Source organism: Ochotona curzoniae, unplaced genomic scaffold (genome assembly GCF_017591425.1).
Source record: "Ochotona curzoniae isolate NIBS_2020 unplaced genomic scaffold, NIBS_Ocur_1.0 scaffold_4701, whole genome shotgun sequence".
In the NCBI taxonomy this organism is placed as follows: domain Eukaryota; kingdom Metazoa; phylum Chordata; class Mammalia; order Lagomorpha; family Ochotonidae; genus Ochotona; species Ochotona curzoniae.
The window spans coordinates 51544455-51565774 of record NW_024467122.1 but is presented as its reverse complement, the minus strand read 5'-3'; the positions used below and the strand labels follow the sequence as shown (position 1 = coordinate 51565774).

At 44.0% G+C, this 21320-nt stretch overlaps 2 protein-coding genes across 3 annotated transcripts in view; one reads left to right on the top strand and one right to left on the bottom strand.

Moving 5' to 3' along the window:
- The window catches only part of WDR76 (WD repeat domain 76), a 57184-nt gene extending 49357 nt beyond the window's left edge, over window positions 1-7827 (bottom strand). The window contains exons 1-4 of one of the 2 annotated variants that reach the window (XM_040968937.1): window positions 7747-7827; window positions 6538-6942; window positions 1741-1833; window positions 631-686 (exon numbers count right to left, since the gene is read on the bottom strand). In XM_040968937.1, the coding sequence (XP_040824871.1) occupies window positions 631-686; window positions 1741-1833; window positions 6538-6942; window positions 7747-7800 (608 nt within the window). In that variant the 5' untranslated portion in view covers window positions 7801-7827. Of the gene's footprint in view, window positions 1-630; window positions 687-1740; window positions 1834-6537; window positions 6943-7737 lie in introns of both variants that reach the window. The other variant, XM_040968938.1, reaches the window with a different exon arrangement.
- A 2485-nt stretch (window positions 7828-10312) lies between these two features.
- Window positions 10313-20754, top strand: MFAP1 (microfibril associated protein 1). Its single transcript, XM_040970139.1, has 9 exons — window positions 10313-10524; window positions 13883-14102; window positions 14631-14760; window positions 15015-15202; window positions 15699-15807; window positions 15896-16056; window positions 17255-17414; window positions 19869-19958; window positions 20055-20754. The coding sequence occupies exons 1-9, from the start codon at window positions 10446-10448 to the stop codon at window positions 20235-20237; spliced, it is 1320 nt and encodes a 439-aa protein (XP_040826073.1). The 5' UTR covers window positions 10313-10445; the 3' UTR covers window positions 20238-20754.
- The last annotated feature ends 566 nt before the right edge of the window (window positions 20755-21320 follow it).

Here is a 21320-nt window from a genome sequence, read left to right as displayed (position 1 = left end):
CTCACTTGGGGAGTGAATCATCGGACGGAAGATCTTCCTCTCTGTCTCTCCTCTCTGTATATCCGCCTTTCCAATGAAAAAATAATAAAAATAAATCTTAAAAAAAAAAAATTCAGCTATGGGCCCGGCGCGGTGGCACAGTGGTTAAAGGTCCTCGCCTTGCACGCCCGGGATCCCATATGGGCGCCGGTTCTAATCCCGGCAGCCCCGCTTCCCTTCCAGCTCCCTGCCTGTGGCCTGGGAAAGCAGTCGAGGACGGCCCAAAGCTTTGGGAACCTGCACCCGTGTGGGAGACCCAGAAGAGGCTCCTGGCTTTGGATCAGCATAGTATCGGCCCGTTGCGCTCACTTGGGGAGTGAATCATCGGACGGAAGATCTTCCTCTCTGTCTCTCCTCTCTGTATATCCACCTTTCCAATGAAAAAATAATAAAAAATAAATCTTTAAAAAAAAAAAAAAATTCAGCTAGCGCTGGGGTCCTGATGCAGAAATAAGGCAGCAGATGAAAGCTCTCTTTCTGTTTCTCCCCCTCTGTATGTGACGCTTTTAAATAAATAAAATTAAATTAAAAGAATTTTAAAAACCCTCAGCAATATATTTCATCCCAAGCATTACAAATTAAACTTTTTACCTCTTAAATTCAGGTGGTTTTCTTGTCTTTATCATTTCACGGAGCCTTGCAGCTGACTGCAAAGTACACAAAACATTCATGCAAATGAAAATGGTATAACTACACACCTAACTTAGCTTTTAAAAGATTAAGTATCTGCTTCCACACTCAAGTCTGTCCAGGAAATGTGAATCCTTAAGATAGAATGCTTATTCTTTGTAACAAACATAATAAAGGAAAGGATGTAACCTACCTACCTAGCACTCTGCTGCCTTGGGCCACACTACTAATGAGTGTATAGAATCAAAGTATTTAATCAAGTACTCTACTACATATTAAACGATTCAACTTCTGTTGGAAAACTCACTTTGCTTTCCAGAAAAGTTAAAGACTATACTTTTAAACATCAAATCACATTTTAACTAAAAATCACAATTACAAATATTGTCTAAATTTCTGCCAGATTTCCAACAGGCAATTGGCTTAATTTCTTTGATTAACTCACCCTCCTTCCATCAAGATATAAACATGTAATGAACATTCGAAAATTTTATATTCACGGAAATCAATTCATTATTAAGGGTTTGGTATCTTTTTGGGGTTGGGGGAAGATAATCACACCATCCTACACAGCTGCTTTTGTTCAACCCCAATGTGAAGAAAGCAATGTAAATTATACCATAACTTATGATTACAAAGTATCAGCATAAATATATTCTTAAACTTCCCTATATAGAGCATATTCCTATCTAAGTTTAAAATTCAGAAAAAAATACTGCAATCCTCCATCATATCCTCTGTTATACCTAGCACAACTCTTACCTTCGGGTAAAGGCAATAATTTCGCACAAGCCCAACTTCTCTGAATCTAAGACAACCAGTTTCAGCAGACCAATACTTAATGTACCAACAAAAACTGGAGTAAGCTGCTAATTATTTTAAGATCAACTTCAAAAATGTTAAATGCCAAAAAAAAAAAAACCCTTAGAATCAATGATATGGTAGCTACTATTTTATAATGTAATTATACTCCAAAATTTGCCCGCCCTCACAAGATACATGGGAACTACTATTGTAACTATTAACCTGACAGAAGGAATGGCATCTTGTTTTTACAGACTCCACACTAACCTCAGATAAGTGAAGAGAAGCAAAAAAGTTTGCATTTTCTGATATGTTCTTCAGTCTCTTTCTTTCATATGATGACAATCCTGAAAAATCATCCTATGAAATCAAACCAAAAAGATAGTCACTTTACATAATCCTTAGTAAAAAATACTTCACAACTAGGACCTTGATTCTTCAATTAACACAGCTAAGTGAGTAAATGCATTTGTTTCTGCATCTGAAAACCCACTGAGTGACTGGTGCCCTGGCCTAGCAGCTAAAGTCCTCGCCTTGAAAGCACCAGGATCCTATATGGGTGCCGGTTCTATTCCTGGCGGCCCTGCATCCCATCCAGCTCCCTGCTTCCCATCCAGCTCCCTGCTTGTGGCCTGGGAAAGCTGTTAAGGGCGGCCCAAAGCCTTGGGACTCTGCACCCATGTGGGAGGAAGTTTCGGATCCTGGCTTCGGATAAGCGCAGCTCCAGCCATTGCGGTCACTTGGGGAGTGAATCATTGAACAGAAGATCTTCTCTGTCTCTGCTCCTCTCTGTATATCTGACTTGGTAATGAAAATAAAATAAATCTTTAAAAAAAAAACTATTAATAGAACAGCAAACTAAAAAAGATTCACTGATTCATTGCTTCATTAATTGGAGAAGTAGAGTTAGGGAGAGGAAGCTACTCTCTCCTAGCTTTGGACAGGCTCCCTCCATCTGTTGAGCCCATTTAGGGAATGAACTAGCAGAAGGAAGATCTGTCTCTCCCTCTGGCTCTCTGTGTAACTCTACCTTTCAAATAAATCTTGGAAAAAAATTATTCTAAATACAATTGAGTCAACAAATACAAAGGTAAAGACTCGTATATTCAAAATATAGTATCTTACAAACACTTTTTCTTTTTTCTTTTAAAAGATTTATTTTTCTTTTTATTGGAAAGGTGGATATACAGAGAGGAGAGACAGAGAGGAAGATCTTCCATCCGATGAATCACTCCCCAAGCAGCCACAACAGCTGGAACTGAGCCAATCCGAAGCCAGGAGCCTCTTCCCAGTCTCCCATGCGGGCGCAGGGTCCCAAAGCTTTGGGCAGTCCTCGACTGCCTTCCCAGGCCACAGGCAGGGAGCTGGATAGGACGCAGGGCCGCTGGGATTAGAACCAGCGCCCATATGGGAGTCTGGTGCATTCAAGGTGAAGACCTTAACCACTACACCATCACGCCGGGCCCAAACACTTTAAGAAGCTAGTGAAAGGGCCTGGTGTGGTAGCCTAGCAGCTAAAGTCCTCACCATACACACACCAGAATCCCATATGGGCACCAGTTCAAATCTTGGCAGCCCCACTTCCCATGCAGTTCCCTGCTTGTGGCCTGGGAAAGCCGTTGAGGATGGCCCAAGGCTTTTGGACCCTGCATTCATGTCAGAGACCCAGAAGAGGCTCTGGGCTCCTGGCTTCAGATCAGCTCAACTCCAGTCATTGTGGACATTTGGGGAGTGAATGATTGGATGGAAGATTCGCTCTTTCTATGGGCCTAACTCTACCTTTCAAACAATAAATAAAATAAAAAGCAAAGCATGTGCATGTATGCATGTTAGTATGAGAAGGGTACGGAGGAAGTAAAATAAACTTTCAACCTGCCATGGAAAGGGAACAAATGCTCTGGTGGGGGACCAAGAGGAAGAAGCTAAAATGCTTAAAATGCCATTTGTGATGTGAGCAGCAATGAGGAACAGAGAGGTATGTGGTAGAAAAAAAATTTTTGTGTGTTTTATTTGAAAGACAGATCATCCAATGCTGCTTCATTCCCCAAATGCCTGCAACAGTTGGAACTGCACCACACTGAAGCCAGAAGCCAGGAACTCAGTCCACGTCTCCCACAAGGTGGCAGGGACCCAAGCACCTGAGCCATTACCTGCTGTCCCCAAGGTGCTCATAAATAGGAAGCTGGATTCAGAAGAGCCAAGGCCAAAACTAGACACTCCAATATACGGTGCTGGTCTCCCAAGTGGCACTTTCCCTTTTTATATTATTTTACTTGAAAATCAGAGGGAGAGAGGTAAATTCAAAAAACACTGCAAGCAAGTGAGCTCTTCCATTGCCAATCACTCCTCAAATAGTCCCAAGGGTCAGAGCTAAGATGGTCTCAAGCCAGGAGCTCCTTCTAGGTTGTCCATGTGGATACAGGGGCCAAGGACTTGAGCCATTCTCCACTGCTTTCCCATGCCATTAATAGAGAGCTAGATCGAAAGTGGAATAACCAGGACTAGAACCAGCGCCCATATGCGATGCCAACACTACAGGTGGAGGATTAACGTGCTACACAACTGTGCCAGCCCCTGGCAATGACAACTGTAGTACAAATGGCCACTCCAGAACACACCTGGCTGCTAAAAATTCCTAAATTACCAAAGAACCAAATCCTATATATACATCTTTTCCTATCTATCATCCCTATGATAAAGCTTAACTTATAACTCAGACATACTAACAGATTAATAACAACAGGGGTAGGCATAATGGCACAGCGTTAAACTGCTGTTTGGGATACCTACATCCCACATTAAGACGACTTAGTTCGAGTCCCAGCTCCACCATACTTCCAATATAATTTTCTGCTAATAACCTTGAGAGGCAGCACATGATGGCTCAGGTATATGAGCTCCTGCCACCCACATGCAAGACCTGGATGCAGTTCCTTCAGCTTCAGCCTGGCCAAGCCTTTGCTGTTTTAGGCTTTTAGAGACTGCATCAGCAGGTGGAATATCTATTTCCTCTCTGTGTTGCTCAGCCTTTCAAATAAATGAACCCGAAAAGGCCTAGCACAATGGCTCAACTAACTAATCCTCCCCCTTCAAGTGTTAGGAACCCATATGGGCATGGGTTCATATCCTGGCTGCTCTGCTTCCCAACCAGCTTTGCTTGTGGCCTGGAAAGCAGAGGAGAATGGCCCAAAGCCTTGGGACCCTGCACCCACTTGGGATACCCAGAAGCATCTCCTGGTTTTAGATTGGTTCAGCTGATTGTTACAATCACTTGGGGAATGAATCAATTAGTGGACAGATCTTTGTGAAATCTTTGCAATAAAAGTAAATTTTTAAAAACTTCAAAAAATAGTAACAATATATTATGACAGAGCTATGTGAACACTGTCTCTCAAAATATCTTATTGTACCAAAGACAGTAAATCATATTGACCCTGGGTAACAGACCACAGAAAACAAAACCTTCGAAGTATATATTCCCATAGCACTCATTACTACCTGCAGTATGAGGCATCCGCTAGGGGCCTGGATCATATCCCCCGGGACTGCTATATACCCTGGCATGTTATACGAGGGGGGATATTCATTTTTGAGGTACCTTTCTCAATAATGCAACACCTTAATCTAATCATGAGGAAATGTCGGATAACTGAGAGACATTATAAAAGGTGCAGGACACTTCAGAAGTGTCAAGGACATGAAACACCGAGGAGCCGTCTAGGCAGGAAAAGCCGAAGACCTAACAACTGAATCCTGAGTGACACTGGTCTGAACCGAACAGGGAAACGCTACCAGCTGTAACTGGTGAAAACCCAGCAGGCTCCGTGCTGCAGTTACCAGTACTACTCCAAGGTTCATTTCTTAGTTTGACCAACGCTGTAGGGTTGCATAAAAAATTAACACGAAGTTAAGCTAGGTGAGATTTGCATAACTCCTCAGTACTATTTTTGCAACTTATCTGTCAGTCTGAATAACTAAAAAAAATTTTAATGAACTGCTAAAACCACCTCACATAATGAAAATATTTAATAGAGTGGCTAGACAATAAAAGAACATTTCCCAGGAAAGAGAAACAAATCCTAGACTTGTAGGCCAAGAATCTTGTCTACGACAGTCTTCTTTCATTTAGGGAGAAATAAACTAAACACTGTTTCTAAAATACAGTATCTCAAAGGTACCAGGGGTAGTTTCACATCCCAATGCTTCAAATCCCTGCTAAAGCCCAGGGGAAAAAAAAGCAACAGAAGACACCAAGTACTTGGGCACCTGCATCCACTTGGGACACTCAAATGTGAAGCTCCAGGCTCCAGCCTGGCTCAGCTCTGGTCTCTGTGGCACCTTGGGGAATGAACCAGCGAATCAAAGGTCTCTCCCCGTCTCTGCAACTCCAACTTTCACATAAGTAAGCAAATCCGTTTTAAAAATCAACATAACATTAAATAAATTTCCAGGAGTCAGGTGTTCATGCTAGCTATTAAGATACTAATCAGAACTGTTGAATTCAGCTGGGCAACAAGATACCGGCCTCTATACAAGGCACACGCTTGCATTGAAAGAAATAAGACTAGATTTGATCTGTAATACTGCAATAAGGTGGAGCAATCCACCCCGGGGGGAGGGCAAGAGGAGGGGAAGGGGGAACATCAGAGCCTATGAAACGTTGTTATAAAATTAAATGCAATAAAAAAAGATACTAATCAGAGAGCCCATTTGCCAGAAATACCTAGGTTCAGCTCCCAGCTCCACTCCATTCTCCCATCTCCTGACAGATCCTGAGCAGCAGCAGCAGGCGACAGGTCAGCCAAGTGGCTGGCTCCCTGGCACCCACAGAGGAGACCTGGACTGAGCTCCCAGCTGCCAGCTTCAATGTGGCTCAATGCTGGCCACGGCTGGCACTTGGGAAGTCTATAAGCAAATGGGAGCTCTCTATCTCTAACAACTGAAAAGTACATTTTCATTAGACTTTCAATAAAACAGTTTGAGCGATAGAACCCTTGGTTATCTTAGATTATTAAAACTTTAGATTTTACCCCAGTTAGAACAAGCTAAGTAGTTAATTCTTACCAGGCCTGCTGTGTCTTCCTCATCACTTTCTCCATCCTGACTGCTTTCCACATCATCACTGGGAGTCCCCACAGCTGAAGGAGTTTTAGATGGCAGCTTGTCCGTCTCCATACGAATACTGAAGGATGTTTTTTGCACAGCGGACTCTGTCTTGGAGGATACGGCTTTAATCTTTGATGGAGTTAAAACCACTTTGCAAGTTTCCTTTATTTCAGTCTTCTTACACGCAACTTCATTTTTAGAATTCTTTTCTAACAGGGATTTGGGGCACTTAAATTGGCCTAGCTGGTAATTATTCAAGGAGTAAGGGGTCAGATAAACCTTTGGTGTTTTTCCTAAAATCGCGGACTCTATTGGTGTCAGGGATATATAAGCGCTGTTTCTATTTTCTTTATATTCATTCACCTATTTGGGTAAAACAGAGGAAAACAGAATTAGAAAAGCGTATGCTTTTTCTTACAGGATCCCCAACAACTCTCTGAAGACAAGTCTTTCAATTTCATAACAGGAATCCAAACAGACAGCAGTGATGGATAGCAGTGCCAGTCCCAGCTGCTCCACCCTTATCCAGCTCCCTGCTAAGGCGCCACAGAAAGCAGTGGGAGATGGTCCAGCTCCTCGGGCCCCTGCATCCATGGGAGTGACCAGAATGATGCTACTGGCTCCTGGCTTTGGGGCTAAATGGAAAATAAGCCAGTGGATAGAAGGTTGCTTGCTCTCTTTTTTTCAAATAAATTAAACACTAATAAATAAAATTAAACAAATCCTTAAAATATTATACACACACATATAAAAAGGAACCTTTGCCCCACCAAAATCTACATTTGGAATTAGAATAGATGTATTAGTTCCAGTGGGCACATTCCTTACCCACATAAGTTTGTCAAAAGCAGTAATAAGGAGTAGCACTTACATAACTGTGGAAACAGCCCAACTGTCCATCTCAGAGCAAAGTATGTGAAATTATCAAGTAACTGCCACAAAAAGGAAGCGCGGGTGGGGGGTGGGGGGGAGGCAGGAAAACGGGACCCCCAGATCCAACCTTGCCCTTTTTTATGACTACTGACTAGCACCTGAAACTTAGCAAGGCCTAATTTTGCCCAGAGAAAAGCCAGCGCAGAGAGTCCCGCCTTTGCCCGTGCCCGGCAACTCTCTCCCTTAAACGGAGGCCGAAGCACAGCCGGAGAGGCGCCAACCCGCTTCTTTTACCTGGGCACGCTGCCTGGAGGGTGCCTTCTCAGCCGCAGCGCCAGCCCCGGACATCTCGCCGCCGCGCGCAGCTGCCGCTTTCCCGCCAAAGCTCGAGGCGGAAGACGCGAGTGGGAGGAGCCTGGCGCAGGGGGCGGGGCCCGCTCACATCTGCCCGGCGCCCCGAACCTTATGCCGGGGGCGCCCCATCGACATTTGCACCCTGGTACTGATGCTTCTCATGCTGCTGGTGCTGGGAACGCGTTTAAAAAATACTGACGCCTCTAAGGGGGAAAAAAAAAAAAACTTTACAATGTGAGCCTGGGTTTTTTACCAACCACAACCTACAGCTTTCTGTAATTCCACAGCTAGAAAAACATGTCCCGTTGCTACCACGTGATCTTGTTCCCAGGAAGAGAAGCTTTTTGGTTCAAGAACTGAGGACTTAAAGCTGCTTTAAATTTCCTGATCAGTTAACATAGGACCCTGGAACGGTGTTGTGGTGCAGCACGTTAATAAACCTGTTTGCCACTGGAGCGGCTCCCCAGTAGTTTCCGATCCTGCTAAGGTGCTTGTGAAGGCAGTGGATGATGTCAGAACTACTGGGATCCCTGCCACCTCCATGGAGTTCCTTGCAGCTGGCTTCCACCTGGTGCAGCCTTGGTTGCCCTGTGAGGAGGGGGAATGGAATGAGGGAAGATAACTCTCCTCTCCCTCTCTCTCTCTCTCTCTCTCTCTCTCTCTCTCGCTCGCTCTCTCGCTCTCTCGCTCTACCTTCCAGATAATCTTTCACTAAAAGGTAATATGACTTTTACAAACTAAAAACCTGGAAAAGACTTGTGACTTGAATCTATGTATTATAACAAAATCATGCAGATTTAACTGTATTATTTCCCACAGTCACAACCATGCTACTTTTGTCTCTGGGGAGAGGCCATATTCCGTTACCTTAAACCAGAAAAACTTTTTCTGCCCATTAGATCCATAATCCCTTGAGCTGACAGATCCACAACATTCTGTTCTTTGGGATTCTCTTTCTAGTCTCAAAGTGCTTCCTTGGTTGGTTCATTCTGTCCTCTGTTTCTTCCCTGAGATTTTCCAATTTCACACATCCTCCAGCCACAGCTTCAGCCAAGAATACAGGTGGCATAACTAAAGAGCCGATGGAAGTAATAGCACCTGCAAGGCCTTCCACAGCCTGCTATTGGCAGAACTCTGATTACTCCCTGACTCCTGAATTACTAATTAAACCAAACAAGACCTTGCTTGTGCTGTCCCTTCTGGATGCTTTAAAGCACTCTTTACAGTGAACTGTGCTAATGTCACATTAACTTATCCTAAGATCCTAAAAGTCCTGAGGATTTTCTAAATAAAAACTAACTTCTTGGAGCCTCATGGGTCCCAATTTTGAGTCCTACAGTCCCACTTGCCATCCAGCTCCCTGCTAAGGCACCTGCAGAAGCAGAAAAGCAGTGGAGGGTGGCCCAAGTGCTTGGACTCCTGAACCCACATGGAAGCACCTGGCTTCAGATTGACTCAGCTGTGGCCATTGCAGCCACTTGGGAAATGAACCAGTGGACAGATCTGACTCTCCTTCTCTCTATAAATCTGACTTTCAAACAGATCTTTAAAATAAAAAGGCCTATCTTCTATAGGAAAAGAGCTTTTTAAGCAATGCCTTATGCTTTCTTTAGAACTCAAAGTATGGTGAACACAAAAACTCAGTAATTATGAACTAAAACACAAATGCTGCAGATGGGGACTCTGACACTGCGATGTGAAACATGGTATCCTAACTTGCTGGGTCAAATGCCCATCCTGAGTTATTTATTAGAATAGGCAGTTAGCATCTATGTCAGCCAGTGGATTCTGAAGAGATTTCATCATGCTTGGTATGGTGAGATTGGCAGCATTTCAGAACAGTTCAACTATCAAAACCACTTGAGCAGTGCCCTCAGAGCATGCCCCACGTCGGGGACCCTGCGATGGCTGGGAGGGAGCGTGTGGCTTTTCCCTTTGTCTCTCCCCTTCCTCCAGATACAGGAAGGAAAAAAGGAAATGTGGAAATAATAATCTTACCCACTTTCCTGTAGCCCTTGACCCTTTGAGCCCTAATCAACGAGGTAAAGACCATCAAAATAAACTGAAAAAACGTGGGAAGCCTTCAAGTGGAATGGTAAGATTCACCTCCAACACCTGTTCTCGTGTGACCACTAAATACCTCACCCTAGTCCACCCCGGCCTCATCAACTCAGTAATCAGCTCTACTAGATTAGCAAGAATTTCATCCCATCAAGCTCTAATCCTGCAGAGTTTTCACAAAGGAAGACAAGTCCGTCCCTACTTTTTCAGTTTTGTATCCATCATTATCCTGTTGGCCTGGGACTCAAACAAGAATCAAGTGAAACTTCTACTTCAAACCTTCCTTCACAGAAGGAATTCTTTTCATTCAGACCTTGACGACTTCCGAACCCGGCGCGATTAAATCACGTGAGCGACGACGCACAGGCGCAATCCCAGACTCCACCTCCCGGCGCTCCGACCTCCTCCAATATCCCACAATTCTCTCGTCGCGCGTATTTCCGGTTTCTCTAGCTTGGCCACCAGGAGTTTCTCCCCGTCGTGCAGCGGCTTCCGGTGGCCGTAGGTTGGAAGCGGTTGTAGGGTCTTCACTTTTTGGGATTTCTCAGGTTTCGGGAATCACCGCCGCTGCCGCCACCATGTCGGTCCCCAGCGCCCTCATGAAGCAGCCGCCCATCCAGTCGACGGCCGGGGCCGTCCCGGTTCGCAATGAGAAAGGTAGGGTGCTGCCCGTCGGACCTGCCCTCTTCTGCCGGGGCGGTCCTGCAGCCCCCCCTCGGGGGTCGCCCAGCCCAGCCTGCCGACCCTGCAGATGGGTCCCCGGGCTCATCCCCCGCTTCCCGCTGCAGCCGTTGTGGGAGGCTTGGGGTGGTGGTGGGGGGGAGGATCCGCTGGAGTCTGACAACACGTACAGTAAGCACCCCTCCCACTGCTGTTGTCCTGCATCCCTCACCGTGATAATGGTGACATCCTCATTGCCTACATACGAACCCCTTTGTCGCCCTTAGAGGTCTGTCTGTTCGTACAGCTTTGGGCAGGCAAAGGCCCGTCGCAGTTGTTAATTCAACGTTGTGTTGACTTGACCCACTGCGGTGAATGTGTTCAATAACTTTGCACGCCAGCCTGTGTTCTGCCCGCACCCCAACCTTAAGGGATTCATACTCATACAGAGATGTGAGGCGTGCCAAAAGGGGCGCATCTCCAGCCGTGTTAACCCCATGCTTTCACACTTGGGACACCCCCACCTCGGGGAACATAGATGAAGTGCGGTGGAGGAGCCACCTGTGGTCATCCAGGAGAGCTGCTTGTAGCAGTGGCATTTAATTTTATCTTTAAAAGATGCATAGAAATCCAGTGAGCGCAGGTGGAAGAAAGATCATTTTTAGGGGGTCAGACTGAAGAGTTTTTACAGTAAGGATGTTGGAGAATAATATTCTGTTTTTCAAGTCGTGTGCCCACCCACCCTGATGCTATTTGAGTGGTTTTGTTTTATTTTTCAACTCAACATGGCTTTACAAAATTATTCGTTGGATACATCTAAATTAGTTCATTTATTTATTTATGATTAAACCTCAGTGCTTAACTTAGTGTTTTCCTGGTTACTAGACAGATCCCCCATCTGCTAGTACACTCCCAGTATGACTTCAGGAGCCAGGCACTCTACGCAGGAGGCCCCATGTCCTTGGCCCATCTTCCCCTGCTTTCCCAGGTGCGTTAGCAGGGGCCTGGCCCACTCATGGAGCAGTATGACCCTCTGATGCAGGTTGCTGGTGTCAGAAGTGGCAGCTTAGCCCACTGTGCCCCTACAACAACCCCAATGCTAGCTGTCTCATTCATATGTTTATCAGTGCTCCGTTTTCTGTGACTTCTCTGTTAATCACTCATTTTCCGTTTACTGTTTTGTTTTTTGGGGTTTGGTTTTGTTTTGTGGGGGGAGTGTTTTTGCTTTCATTTACTTGACAGGCAGGAGTGTATAGATTGATTCTTCCATTCCCCTTGTTCACTCCTCACATGCCCGCACTAACCAGGGCCAGGAACTCCATCCAAATCTCATGTGGTTGAGAGGAATCCAAGTAGCACATGGAAGCGGTCTCTCTTTCATATAAGAAACAAATTTTAAAAAGAATTTAATCATATAACAAATCAGTGGGCAGAATGGGCATTTTGTTTCGTGGTTAAGAGAAGCCAGTTAAGGGCCCAGCGCTGTGGCCTAGTGGCTAAAAGTCCTTGCCTTAAGCATGCCAGGATCCCATATGGGTACTGGTTCGAATCCAGATGGCCCTGCTTCCCATCCAGCTCCCTGCTTGTGGCCTGGGAAAGCAGTTGAGGATGGCCCAAAGCCTTGGGATCCTATACCCGTGTGGGAGACCTGAAGGAGGCTCTGGGCTCTGGCTTTGGATCGGCACAGTTCCAGCCATTGTGGTCACCTGGGTAGTGAATCATCAGATGGAAAATCTTCTCTATCTCTCCTCCTCTCTGTAAATCTGACTTTGCAATAAAAATAAATAAATCTTGGGCCCGGCGCGGTGGCGCAAGTGGTTAAAGGTCCTCGCCTTGCACGCCCGGGATCCCATATGGGCGCCGGTTCTAATCCCGGCAGCCCCGCTTCCCTTCCAGCTCCCTGCCTGTGGCCTGGGAAAGCAGCAGAGGACGGCCCAAGGCTTTGGGAACCTGCACCTGTGGGAGACCCGGAAGAGGCTCCTGGCTTCGGATCGGCATAGTATCGGCCCGTTGCGCTCACTTGGGGAGTGAATCATCGGACGGAAGATCTTCCTCTCTGTCTCTCCTCTCTGTATATCCGCCTTTCCAATGAAAAAATAATAAAAATAAATCTTTAAAAAAAAAAAATAAATAAATAAATCTTAAAAAGAGAGAGAGAAGCCAGTGAAGATGTCAGTTTCTCTTCCGCTAGCCCATTTCTGACATCTTCCATGTGCTGGTACACACCCCAAATGCCCGCAACAACTGGAACTGACCAGGCCGAAAGCAGTGTGCAGCTCAGCCTCCCGCATGGATGTGCAGGGCTCAGCTGTCTGGGTCACTGCTGCTTCGCAGCATGCACAACTGCAGGAAGCAGAGCCGGGGCACCAGTGTTTTGGAGTGGTGTGTGGGGCCATCGCCCGCATCCTGGTCGCTCCGTGTGCTATCCTGCTCCCTGCTAATGCACCTGGGAAAACAGTAAAAACGACCTGGGTCCTTGGATCCTTGCCACCCACATGGGAGATCCAGAAGAATCTCCTGGGTGCTGTGGGCCATCTGGGGAGGGAACCAGCACCTCTCGAGTGATTTTTGTTAGTGTCACTTCGGGAGTATATTCAAGCTCTTCTGTAAGTTTCTCTGCTCTGTTAGTCTCTATGTACTCTTGAGTTGAAAACGTCATTTTAAATTACAGGCTTAAACTTTTCTATCTGATACAAACCCCATCCCACTTCACTTTATTTATATTCAAAATTGTTTTGGCTATTTCTCTTCCAATAAAATTGTAGTTTTTTCTCCTGAAGTAGGAAATTGAACTGGTTAGTTCTCCCATTCTACTTGTATTGTTTGTTTTGTAAAAGAGAGATTACCTGCTCTTAAAGGGTTGATAGCATATAAGCTAAAGGAAAAGAAGGTGCAAAAAGGTAAGATTTGCGTGTTGAGTTATGTGGTACTATGTTATAAAGGCTGCCGGGATATTCCAGCAGGAATTGGAGAATGCCTGAACAGCATTTTACTTTTGCATTCCGTCTAAAGCCACCCTGACCATGTACTGGGCACTGTTAGGAATAACTTACAGGTGTAGCTTAGGTGAAATACGTTGAATTTGTGATGGATGCAGGGATACAGTCTGTCCTTTGAGGGTCTTTTTTTTTTTTTCTGTTATTCACCTCCTCCCTTCCTCCACTTCATCCCCATTGGGGTTGGTGTTCACAGAAGTTTTCTTCCTGTGACTTGGACTAAACAGGTGAGTCAGAGGTGACCTGCTTCTGCTTAGATTTTTGTCCACCAAAAATATATTGTTCTGCATGCCCTGCCCAAGGGATGAAAGACATAGTGAAATAGGCTGCAGAAACACCATAAATTATCTTTCTCACAGGTGAGATTTCGATGGAAAAAGTGAAGGTCAAACGTTACGTGTCCGGGAAGAGGCCCGACTATGCCCCTATGGAATCCTCCGATGAGGAGGATGAAGAATTTCAGTTCATTAAGAAAGCCAAAGAACAAGAAGCAGAGCCTGAAGAACAGGAAGAGGATTCATCGAGTGACCCTCGGCTGCGGCGTTTACAGAACCGTATTAGTGAGGATGTGGAGGAGAGGTAAGGCTGGGGCTGTGTCTCCCTCAACAACAGTACCAGTAACTAGGACTTGAACAGTCTTTGTCTTCACTACACTGTTCCAAGTGAAACAGGCAGGACACAGTCCAGCACTGACGTGTGATGTTCCTATCACAACGGGATGGTTTAACCTGCTGCAGCACAATAACTGCACCCCATATTTTCATGTTGTATTTGCTTTTTACTGCCAAAAATCCAGCTTAACAGATGTGATATCATTGAAGGGAATGTAGTGTGACCTAATGTTGTAGCCCTGAATAAATACCCTGAGCTATTAAAACTATCCCAGTAAGTTTGCTATGGTACCCTAGGATGCCTCTCAACATATGCTTAAAGTTTTCATTTCTACTTGACTGCTCTCAGCATTCTAATTTAGTTTCTTTGATCTGCTTCTCATCATCAGTCTTCAGTATTAATGAGGAAAAACATATCAGGATGACAAATGAAATGTGATTTGCACTCCTGTGTTTTCATGACATTGGTTTTACACTTGGAAATACCATTTTTCAGATTGGCTCGGCATCGGAAAATAGTGGAACCTGAAGTGGTAGGAGAAAGTGACTCAGAAATAGAAGGAGATGCTTGGCGCATGGAAAGAGAAGACAGTAGTGAAGAAGAGGAGGAGGAAATCGATGATGAGGTATGATAAAGGAAAATGGGGAGGCTTTTATGGATATAAGAAGTTGGAACCAGTATTGATTTCTCAAAGCCCCATGGGCACATATTGTTCTTTCTGCCAGAACTCTGATAATATTCCCTATTTGGTGGGAATAGGATGAAAAATAATAGAATGATGCTGTTACATTTATTCAAATCACAATTTGAGCCTGGCGAGGGAAAAATAGTTCCCTTTCAGAGCATTTTACCAGGTAGCTTAGCTGTCTGATATGACAGGAAATAGAGCGGCGTCGTGGCATGATGCGTCAGCGAGCACAGGAGAGGAAAAATGAAGAGATGGAAGTCATGGAGGTGGAAGACGAGGGACGTTCCGGGGAGGAATCAGAATCGGAGTCTGAGTATGAAGAGTACACAGACAGCGAAGATGAGATGGAGCCTCGGCTTAAGCCAGTCTTCATCCGAAAGTAAGTATCACAGGCCTGTCCAAATCCATCTACACATGAGGCTAAAAGCATATTTTCATATCGGATGCCCCTCTGAAATCTAGTCACTTTGTGAAAGCGTTTTGCCCAGTGCCTTTGCCAAATACCATGGTGTTAGCAGAGAGCCTATGCTTGTTTTCAATCTCCCTTCCCAGTTAAAGAGCACAGATCTGCTCAGGATTACAAATTAAGCAAAAAATGAAGCATAAAAAGTAAGTTCATGGTTTGGCTTTTTTTATTTTAATGACTGGTAATCTCACTATTTGCAATCCAGGGGATTCCTTGCTATCCAGGCAGTTCTGAAAGATGAATAAACTTTGTCTAAAGACCTGAGATATCTCCCACTTTGGGTTCTTCTCTAATGGTAGAGTTCAAACATTGTTTGGCTTTTGGTGATTAGGATGGGCCCAGCACTAGGGGAACAAAGAGCTCCACTCTAAAGATTTGGGCAGTTAACAACAGGGCCTCTGTGCTACAGGAAGGACCGAGTGACCGTTCAGGAGCGGGAGGCTGAAGCGCTGAGGCAGAAGGAGCTGGAGCAGGAAGCAAAGCGCATGGCGGAGGAGAGACGCAAATACACACTCAAGGTGCTGGGGCGGGATCGCAAGGGATGAGAGAGCAACAAATAATGGAATTGGATTTTCCTGAGGAGACTGAACTCTCCTTTCCATTCAGATCGTAGAGGAAGAGACCAAAAAAGAACTTGAGGAGAACAAGCGGTCCCTGGCTGCACTGGATGCACTCAACACTGATGATGAAAACGATGAGGAGGAGTATGAGGCGTGGAAAGTTCGGGAGCTGAAAAGAATCAAGAGGGACAGAGAAGATCGAGAAGCGTAAGTGCTAGGATGCAGCTAGAGGTAACAACATTGACAGGTTTCTGATAACACAGCTCTGAGTCCCATCCCCTGCCGTGAGTTTTGGTCTAGTTTTCCTGGGATCTTGTGGCTGTGCAAGCCTCCCATTATTGGAATACAAGTTTCACTTGTCAGAGTGCAGTCAGGGAGAAGAAACTTACTTTCCTGTTAAGATATACAAAGTTACTCACTATTACACTTATCTCTAGTTTAGAGGCTTGAAACACAGTGTAGTATTTCTCTGTTTTGGATGTGGAGTGACAGTCCTCTGTTGGGATTAACAGGGCCACAGAGTCTAAAAGGACCTCATTCCCGAGTCTGGTAGTTGGTGCTCTCAGATGGAACACCTCACTTCCTGAGTAACTTCCTTTTCTAGCAATCTCAGAGCAGCATTCCAAGAATGCAAAGAAACAAGTTGGCAGCTTAAGTTCCAGAACTTATAAATTCTCCTGCCTCATCTGGACAGGACATCTCTTATCTCAAGGCTATCTTAGGTTCAAGGGAGTAGAGAAATAGGATGCCTCTAGACTTGAGGAGCTGCAAAGTTGCAGTGGAAAGGAGTTTACATACAGTGAGGGGGGTGGGGAATTTATAGCATTTAAACAACCTAGTTCACTCACTGTGTTAAACCAAAATTATTTCTGAGCTGTGTCCCCCATTCCGGTAACTGACTAGGCATAAGAAAGTAATCCCAGGTTACAGAGATAGATCAGTAGGTAAGTGTCCTCAGCCTATAGTTTAATGTTCCTATAAGAAAAGCTGCAACCCTCTTCTCCTCCCCGCCAAAAAAGGTTAAAACTGCAAGACTACAATAACCCTTAGTTACATGTGAGCACATAGGTGATGATGTTGCACTGCGTAAAGCAGTCACGTAGCTATTTAAACTCAATAATTTTTTTTCTTCAAACTAAGATGACTTTTTAGGGTGAAGGAATAAGTATGCAAAATTAAGCATACCTGAATGTCAAGCAGGCTAGAATCAACTTTTGGACATTTATAGTACTAGTAAAGACCAACTCACCTTTTTATTTTTTCAACTCCTGATTGATTCCTAAGAGGCAAAGACTAGAGTTAAACACAGCAAGTAATGCCCGAAAGGAGACAGGAGTGTGACTTTCAGATGGCAATGTCTTTGAAACTAGGACAATACTAATAAATAATTTTGCTCCCTAAACAGACTTGAGAAGGAGAAAGCAGAAATTGAACGCATGCGAAACCTGACTGAGGAAGAGAGGCGAGCTGAGCTCCGAGCAAATGGCAAAGTCATTACCAACAAAGCTGTGAAGGGCAAATACAAGTTTTTACAGAAGTATTATCACCGCGGTGCCTTCTTCATGGTAAGCTGTGAAAGGGAGTAAGAAAACTTGGCAGGAGGAGTAACTTGCAAGGTCCTTCCTTGTCTGCAAGAATAAGCTGTTCTGAAATACTATTTCCGCTTGCCACTGTCTAATTTGCTTTTTGCCTCTGAAGAGTACATCCAGGAAGTGTTAGCCACTGGGTTATACAGATACCAGATCTTATAGCCAAATTAGAACTTTTTATTGTCTGAAAACCAAACTGTGTACATGGCTCTGCGTTAACTCCTATTAGAATAGAAAAGAGTTTACTTTATTGTTAGCAGACAGTGACTAAGCGACCTAACCAAGCAGAAGGGTGGCTATCTAAACCATTATGTGAAAAGCCATTGCCTCAGTTGATGTGGAGACCAAATTCAATAGAAGCTAACCTTGTTTAAAATGATACACAAGTCTTCCAAAATTATTTGAATTAACACAATGATTGTTTAAGAGGAAAAGCAGGAGAGGTAATGGGAGAATTGATTTGCATGTTATTCTGATACCATATGGTTTTTTAAATTATTTTCCAATGTTAAAGAAGTTTGTATCAAAAATTAGATTAATTTGTTCAAGTGCTGTATATATCCCTGAATTGTTCAAGTGCTCTAAATATCCCTGAATTCCTGCCCTTCACTGAAGGTACTGATACAATTTGAAAACTTCTACTCTGATATTTAGTTTTACTGTTCAGCAGGAAATGTTTATTGTGTAAATTTCCAGCACAAATGGTTTTCCAGAATCAGTAGCAATTAGAATTACTCCTTGTCCTGTTTTAAAGTCATGACGTATATCTATTTAAGCATTTCAGCAGCTTTAATCAAGCAGTGTATTGCTAAGACACAACAAGGAAAGCTTAGGTGAAAGTTGGTCTTGTGCTCAAGTTTGACTAGAACAGGCAAGTGAAACTGAAATGGCTTCTGGAATTAAATGAGGGACTTTCAAGTGTGAAACACAAAAGTAGATTTCATAAAAACTATTAATAATTCATTATTTACACTGGTCCTTTTCTAAACCAAAATGATGTTTCAGCATGTATAATCTCCATCAGTTTGAAAGTATTCTCTATAGTTATTTATATTCACTAAGTGTATATGAAAGTCACTTAGCAGTGCTATTCTTCCCTCAGAAGGTTCACAGTCTAAAAGTGGGGATATGGCCAACATGTACTGTTACATAAGGAAGTCTGAAAGTACTCTGGCAGCTCTGATCAGGGAGATGTTAGCATTTCATAGTAGATTGGAAACAGTGATTTACGTACAAGGAAACACTTAAGATGTATCCAAGTGGAAATAACCCCAGAGTGGAGACGAAAGGTAATATCTATAAAAGAAAGTGACAAGGAGAGCTAAGTAGGTAGATTAAGGCTATATATTTGGCCTTAACTTTTTTTTTTGGCCTTAACTTCTAACTTTTATAGAGCTTATGTTTAATGAAACAGAACCATCAGTGTTTGGGCAACACAGAGATACAGTCAGAATTGTATTCTAAAAACATTAATGCAGTGACAGTAAAACCAAAATTGTCAGGGGAAAAATCTATAAAGCTGGGTGATGAGTTTTTAAGATGTGATAGCTCATTGATTCTACACAAAGAGTACTCCAGTTTCAAATCTATGTAACTAAGAATGTGACCGTGCTTACAAAGAAGTTAAATTCTGGACTGTTGTAACACAGTGGTTTTTAAGTCACTCCTGGGACACCAAAATCTCTTATGTACTCCCAGCTACTCTAGGTTTCCCATCCAGATTCCTGTTAATGTGCCTGGGAGGCAGTGGATCATGGTTCAAGTAATTAGGTTCCTGCCACCCATTTAGGAGACCCAGATGGAGTTTGTGGCTCCTGAATTCAGCCTGCACCAACCCTGGCTGTTACAAGCATTTTAGGGAGTGAACCAGCTGATAAAAGCCCCCCCCCCTTTTTTTTTTTATTGGAAACTCAGATTTACAGGGAGGATTATCTGATCTGCGTGTTGCTTCACTCCCCAAGTGGCTGCAATGGTCAGAGCTGAGCCAGTCTAAAGCCAGGAGCTTCCCATCCTTATGGTCACTTGGCTTTAGTAAGACTGGTGCCACACATGAGTCATGGTCAACATTTGTTCTATGTACAGTTAAGACATGGACTCCCATGAGGGGGCACAGTCCCAAGGCTTTGGGTCGTCCTTGACTGCTTTCCCAGGCCACAAGCAGAGAACTGGATGGGAAGTGGAGCAGCCAGGACATGAACCAGGGCCCTATCTCCATTTAATAACATACTTGTTAAAACTATAAAAGACATAGTAGACAATTCAGACTTGAGAGGCCTGCTGACAGTTGCAGGCACATGAATTACAGTAACTGGTGCAAGTGTATGACAAAAGGGTCAATAATCTCTTGTAACCTTTATTGTAGAGTTAAATAAATTTATTCTGATTTGAATAAAAAGGAATAGAACTAAAAGGACTAATGTTTTTCTACAGGATGAGGATGAAGAAGTATACAAGAGAGATTTCAGTGCACCCACCCTGGAGGATCATTTCAACAAAACCATCCTTCCTAAAGTCATGCAGGTATGGAGAACCTTAGCAACCTGAAAGTTTTGTTTTGAAGAGAGAGACATAGTATGTTTGGTGCTATATTTAACTCATCATCCCTCCTTCCCTCAGGTCAAGAACTTTGGGCGCTCTGGTCGTACCAAATATACTCACCTTGTGGATCAAGATACCACGTCCTTTGACTCTGCATGGGGCCAAGAAAGTGCCCAGAACACCAAGTTCTTTAAACAGAAAGCAGCTGGGGTGCGAGATGTATTTGAGCGACCATCTGCCAAGAAACGGAAAACTACCTAGATTTCAACTGCTTAACTCTTTCAACTATGGGACACAAGAAGTCTCACCAATCTGGTCTTCAGTTTGTTCTTCCCATTATTTATATGGCTCCTGTATCCAGGCTGTTGGACCTTCTGCCATACTTGTGATACCAGGTAGCCCAAGGCTTAAAGGTACTTTCTGAGGTCTGGATTCATGCTGAGAATCTTTCAGAAAAGCACTATCCAGATAGTTGAGGCTTCCCACTTAAAACTGAGAAATCTTGGGTTTCCTCAGTGCTGTGGTTTCCCATATTTACTTGGGACTGTTGTTTCTTCCATCCCCTTCGCGTGGATCAGAAACGTGAGCATGGAAGTGGAGTGGACAGTACCTCACTTCTAAAGGTTAGGAGTAACAAACCATGAAATCTAAGCTCGTTGAAATGTTTTGCATATTTAATTGGAGTCAGTTTTCTAAGAGAATCTAATTTTTGTGAGTTTCAAATAAAGCCACACACCCAAGATTTTTATCATGTTGCTAACATAAAATGTACAGGCTGGTATTAACCACATATTATGTAAAAGCAGAGGATCCAACAGAGAATGTTTTGTATTTTGACTGTCCTCTGCCCCTGTAGTCTCAGAAACACTTACTTTAGCACTGATTTCTCATGAGCAAATGTATATGCATTTATCCTTGCTGTCTTACTGTACATAGAACAAAAGTTGACCATAATCTTTGTGTGGCACCAGTCTTACTAAAGCCAAATGACCATAAGGATGTGATGTTCTTACCCATCATATATATTGAGGAAGGCACCGAAGCTCTCCAAACAACATGCTATGGTTAAATTCCTTTTTTTAACAGATTGATTTATTTTTATTACAAAGATATACAGAGAGGAGAGACAGAGATCTTCCATCTGTTGACTCACTCCCCAAGTGACAATGGCTGGAGGTGAGCCGAAGCCAGGTCTCCCATGGGGGTGCAGGGTCCCAAGGCATTGGGCCATCCTTGACTGCTTTCCCAGGCCACAAGCAGGGAGCTGGATGGGAAGCAGGGCCACTGGGATTAGAACTGACACCCATATGGGATCCCAGGGCATTCAAGGCAAGGATTTAAGGT

Excerpts from the sequence above, each read along its gene's own strand:
- MFAP1 (XM_040970139.1), top strand. The coding sequence starts at position 10,446 with ATGTCGGTCCCCAGCGCCCTCATGAAGCAGCCGCCCATCCAGTCGACG. Across the intron at positions 14,761-15,014 it reads AGGAGGAAATCGATGATGAG|GAAATAGAGCGGCGTCGTGG; the intron begins GTATGATAAAGG and ends CTGATATGACAG. Across the intron at positions 15,808-15,895 it reads GACGCAAATACACACTCAAG|ATCGTAGAGGAAGAGACCAA; the intron begins GTGCTGGGGCGG and ends CTTTCCATTCAG.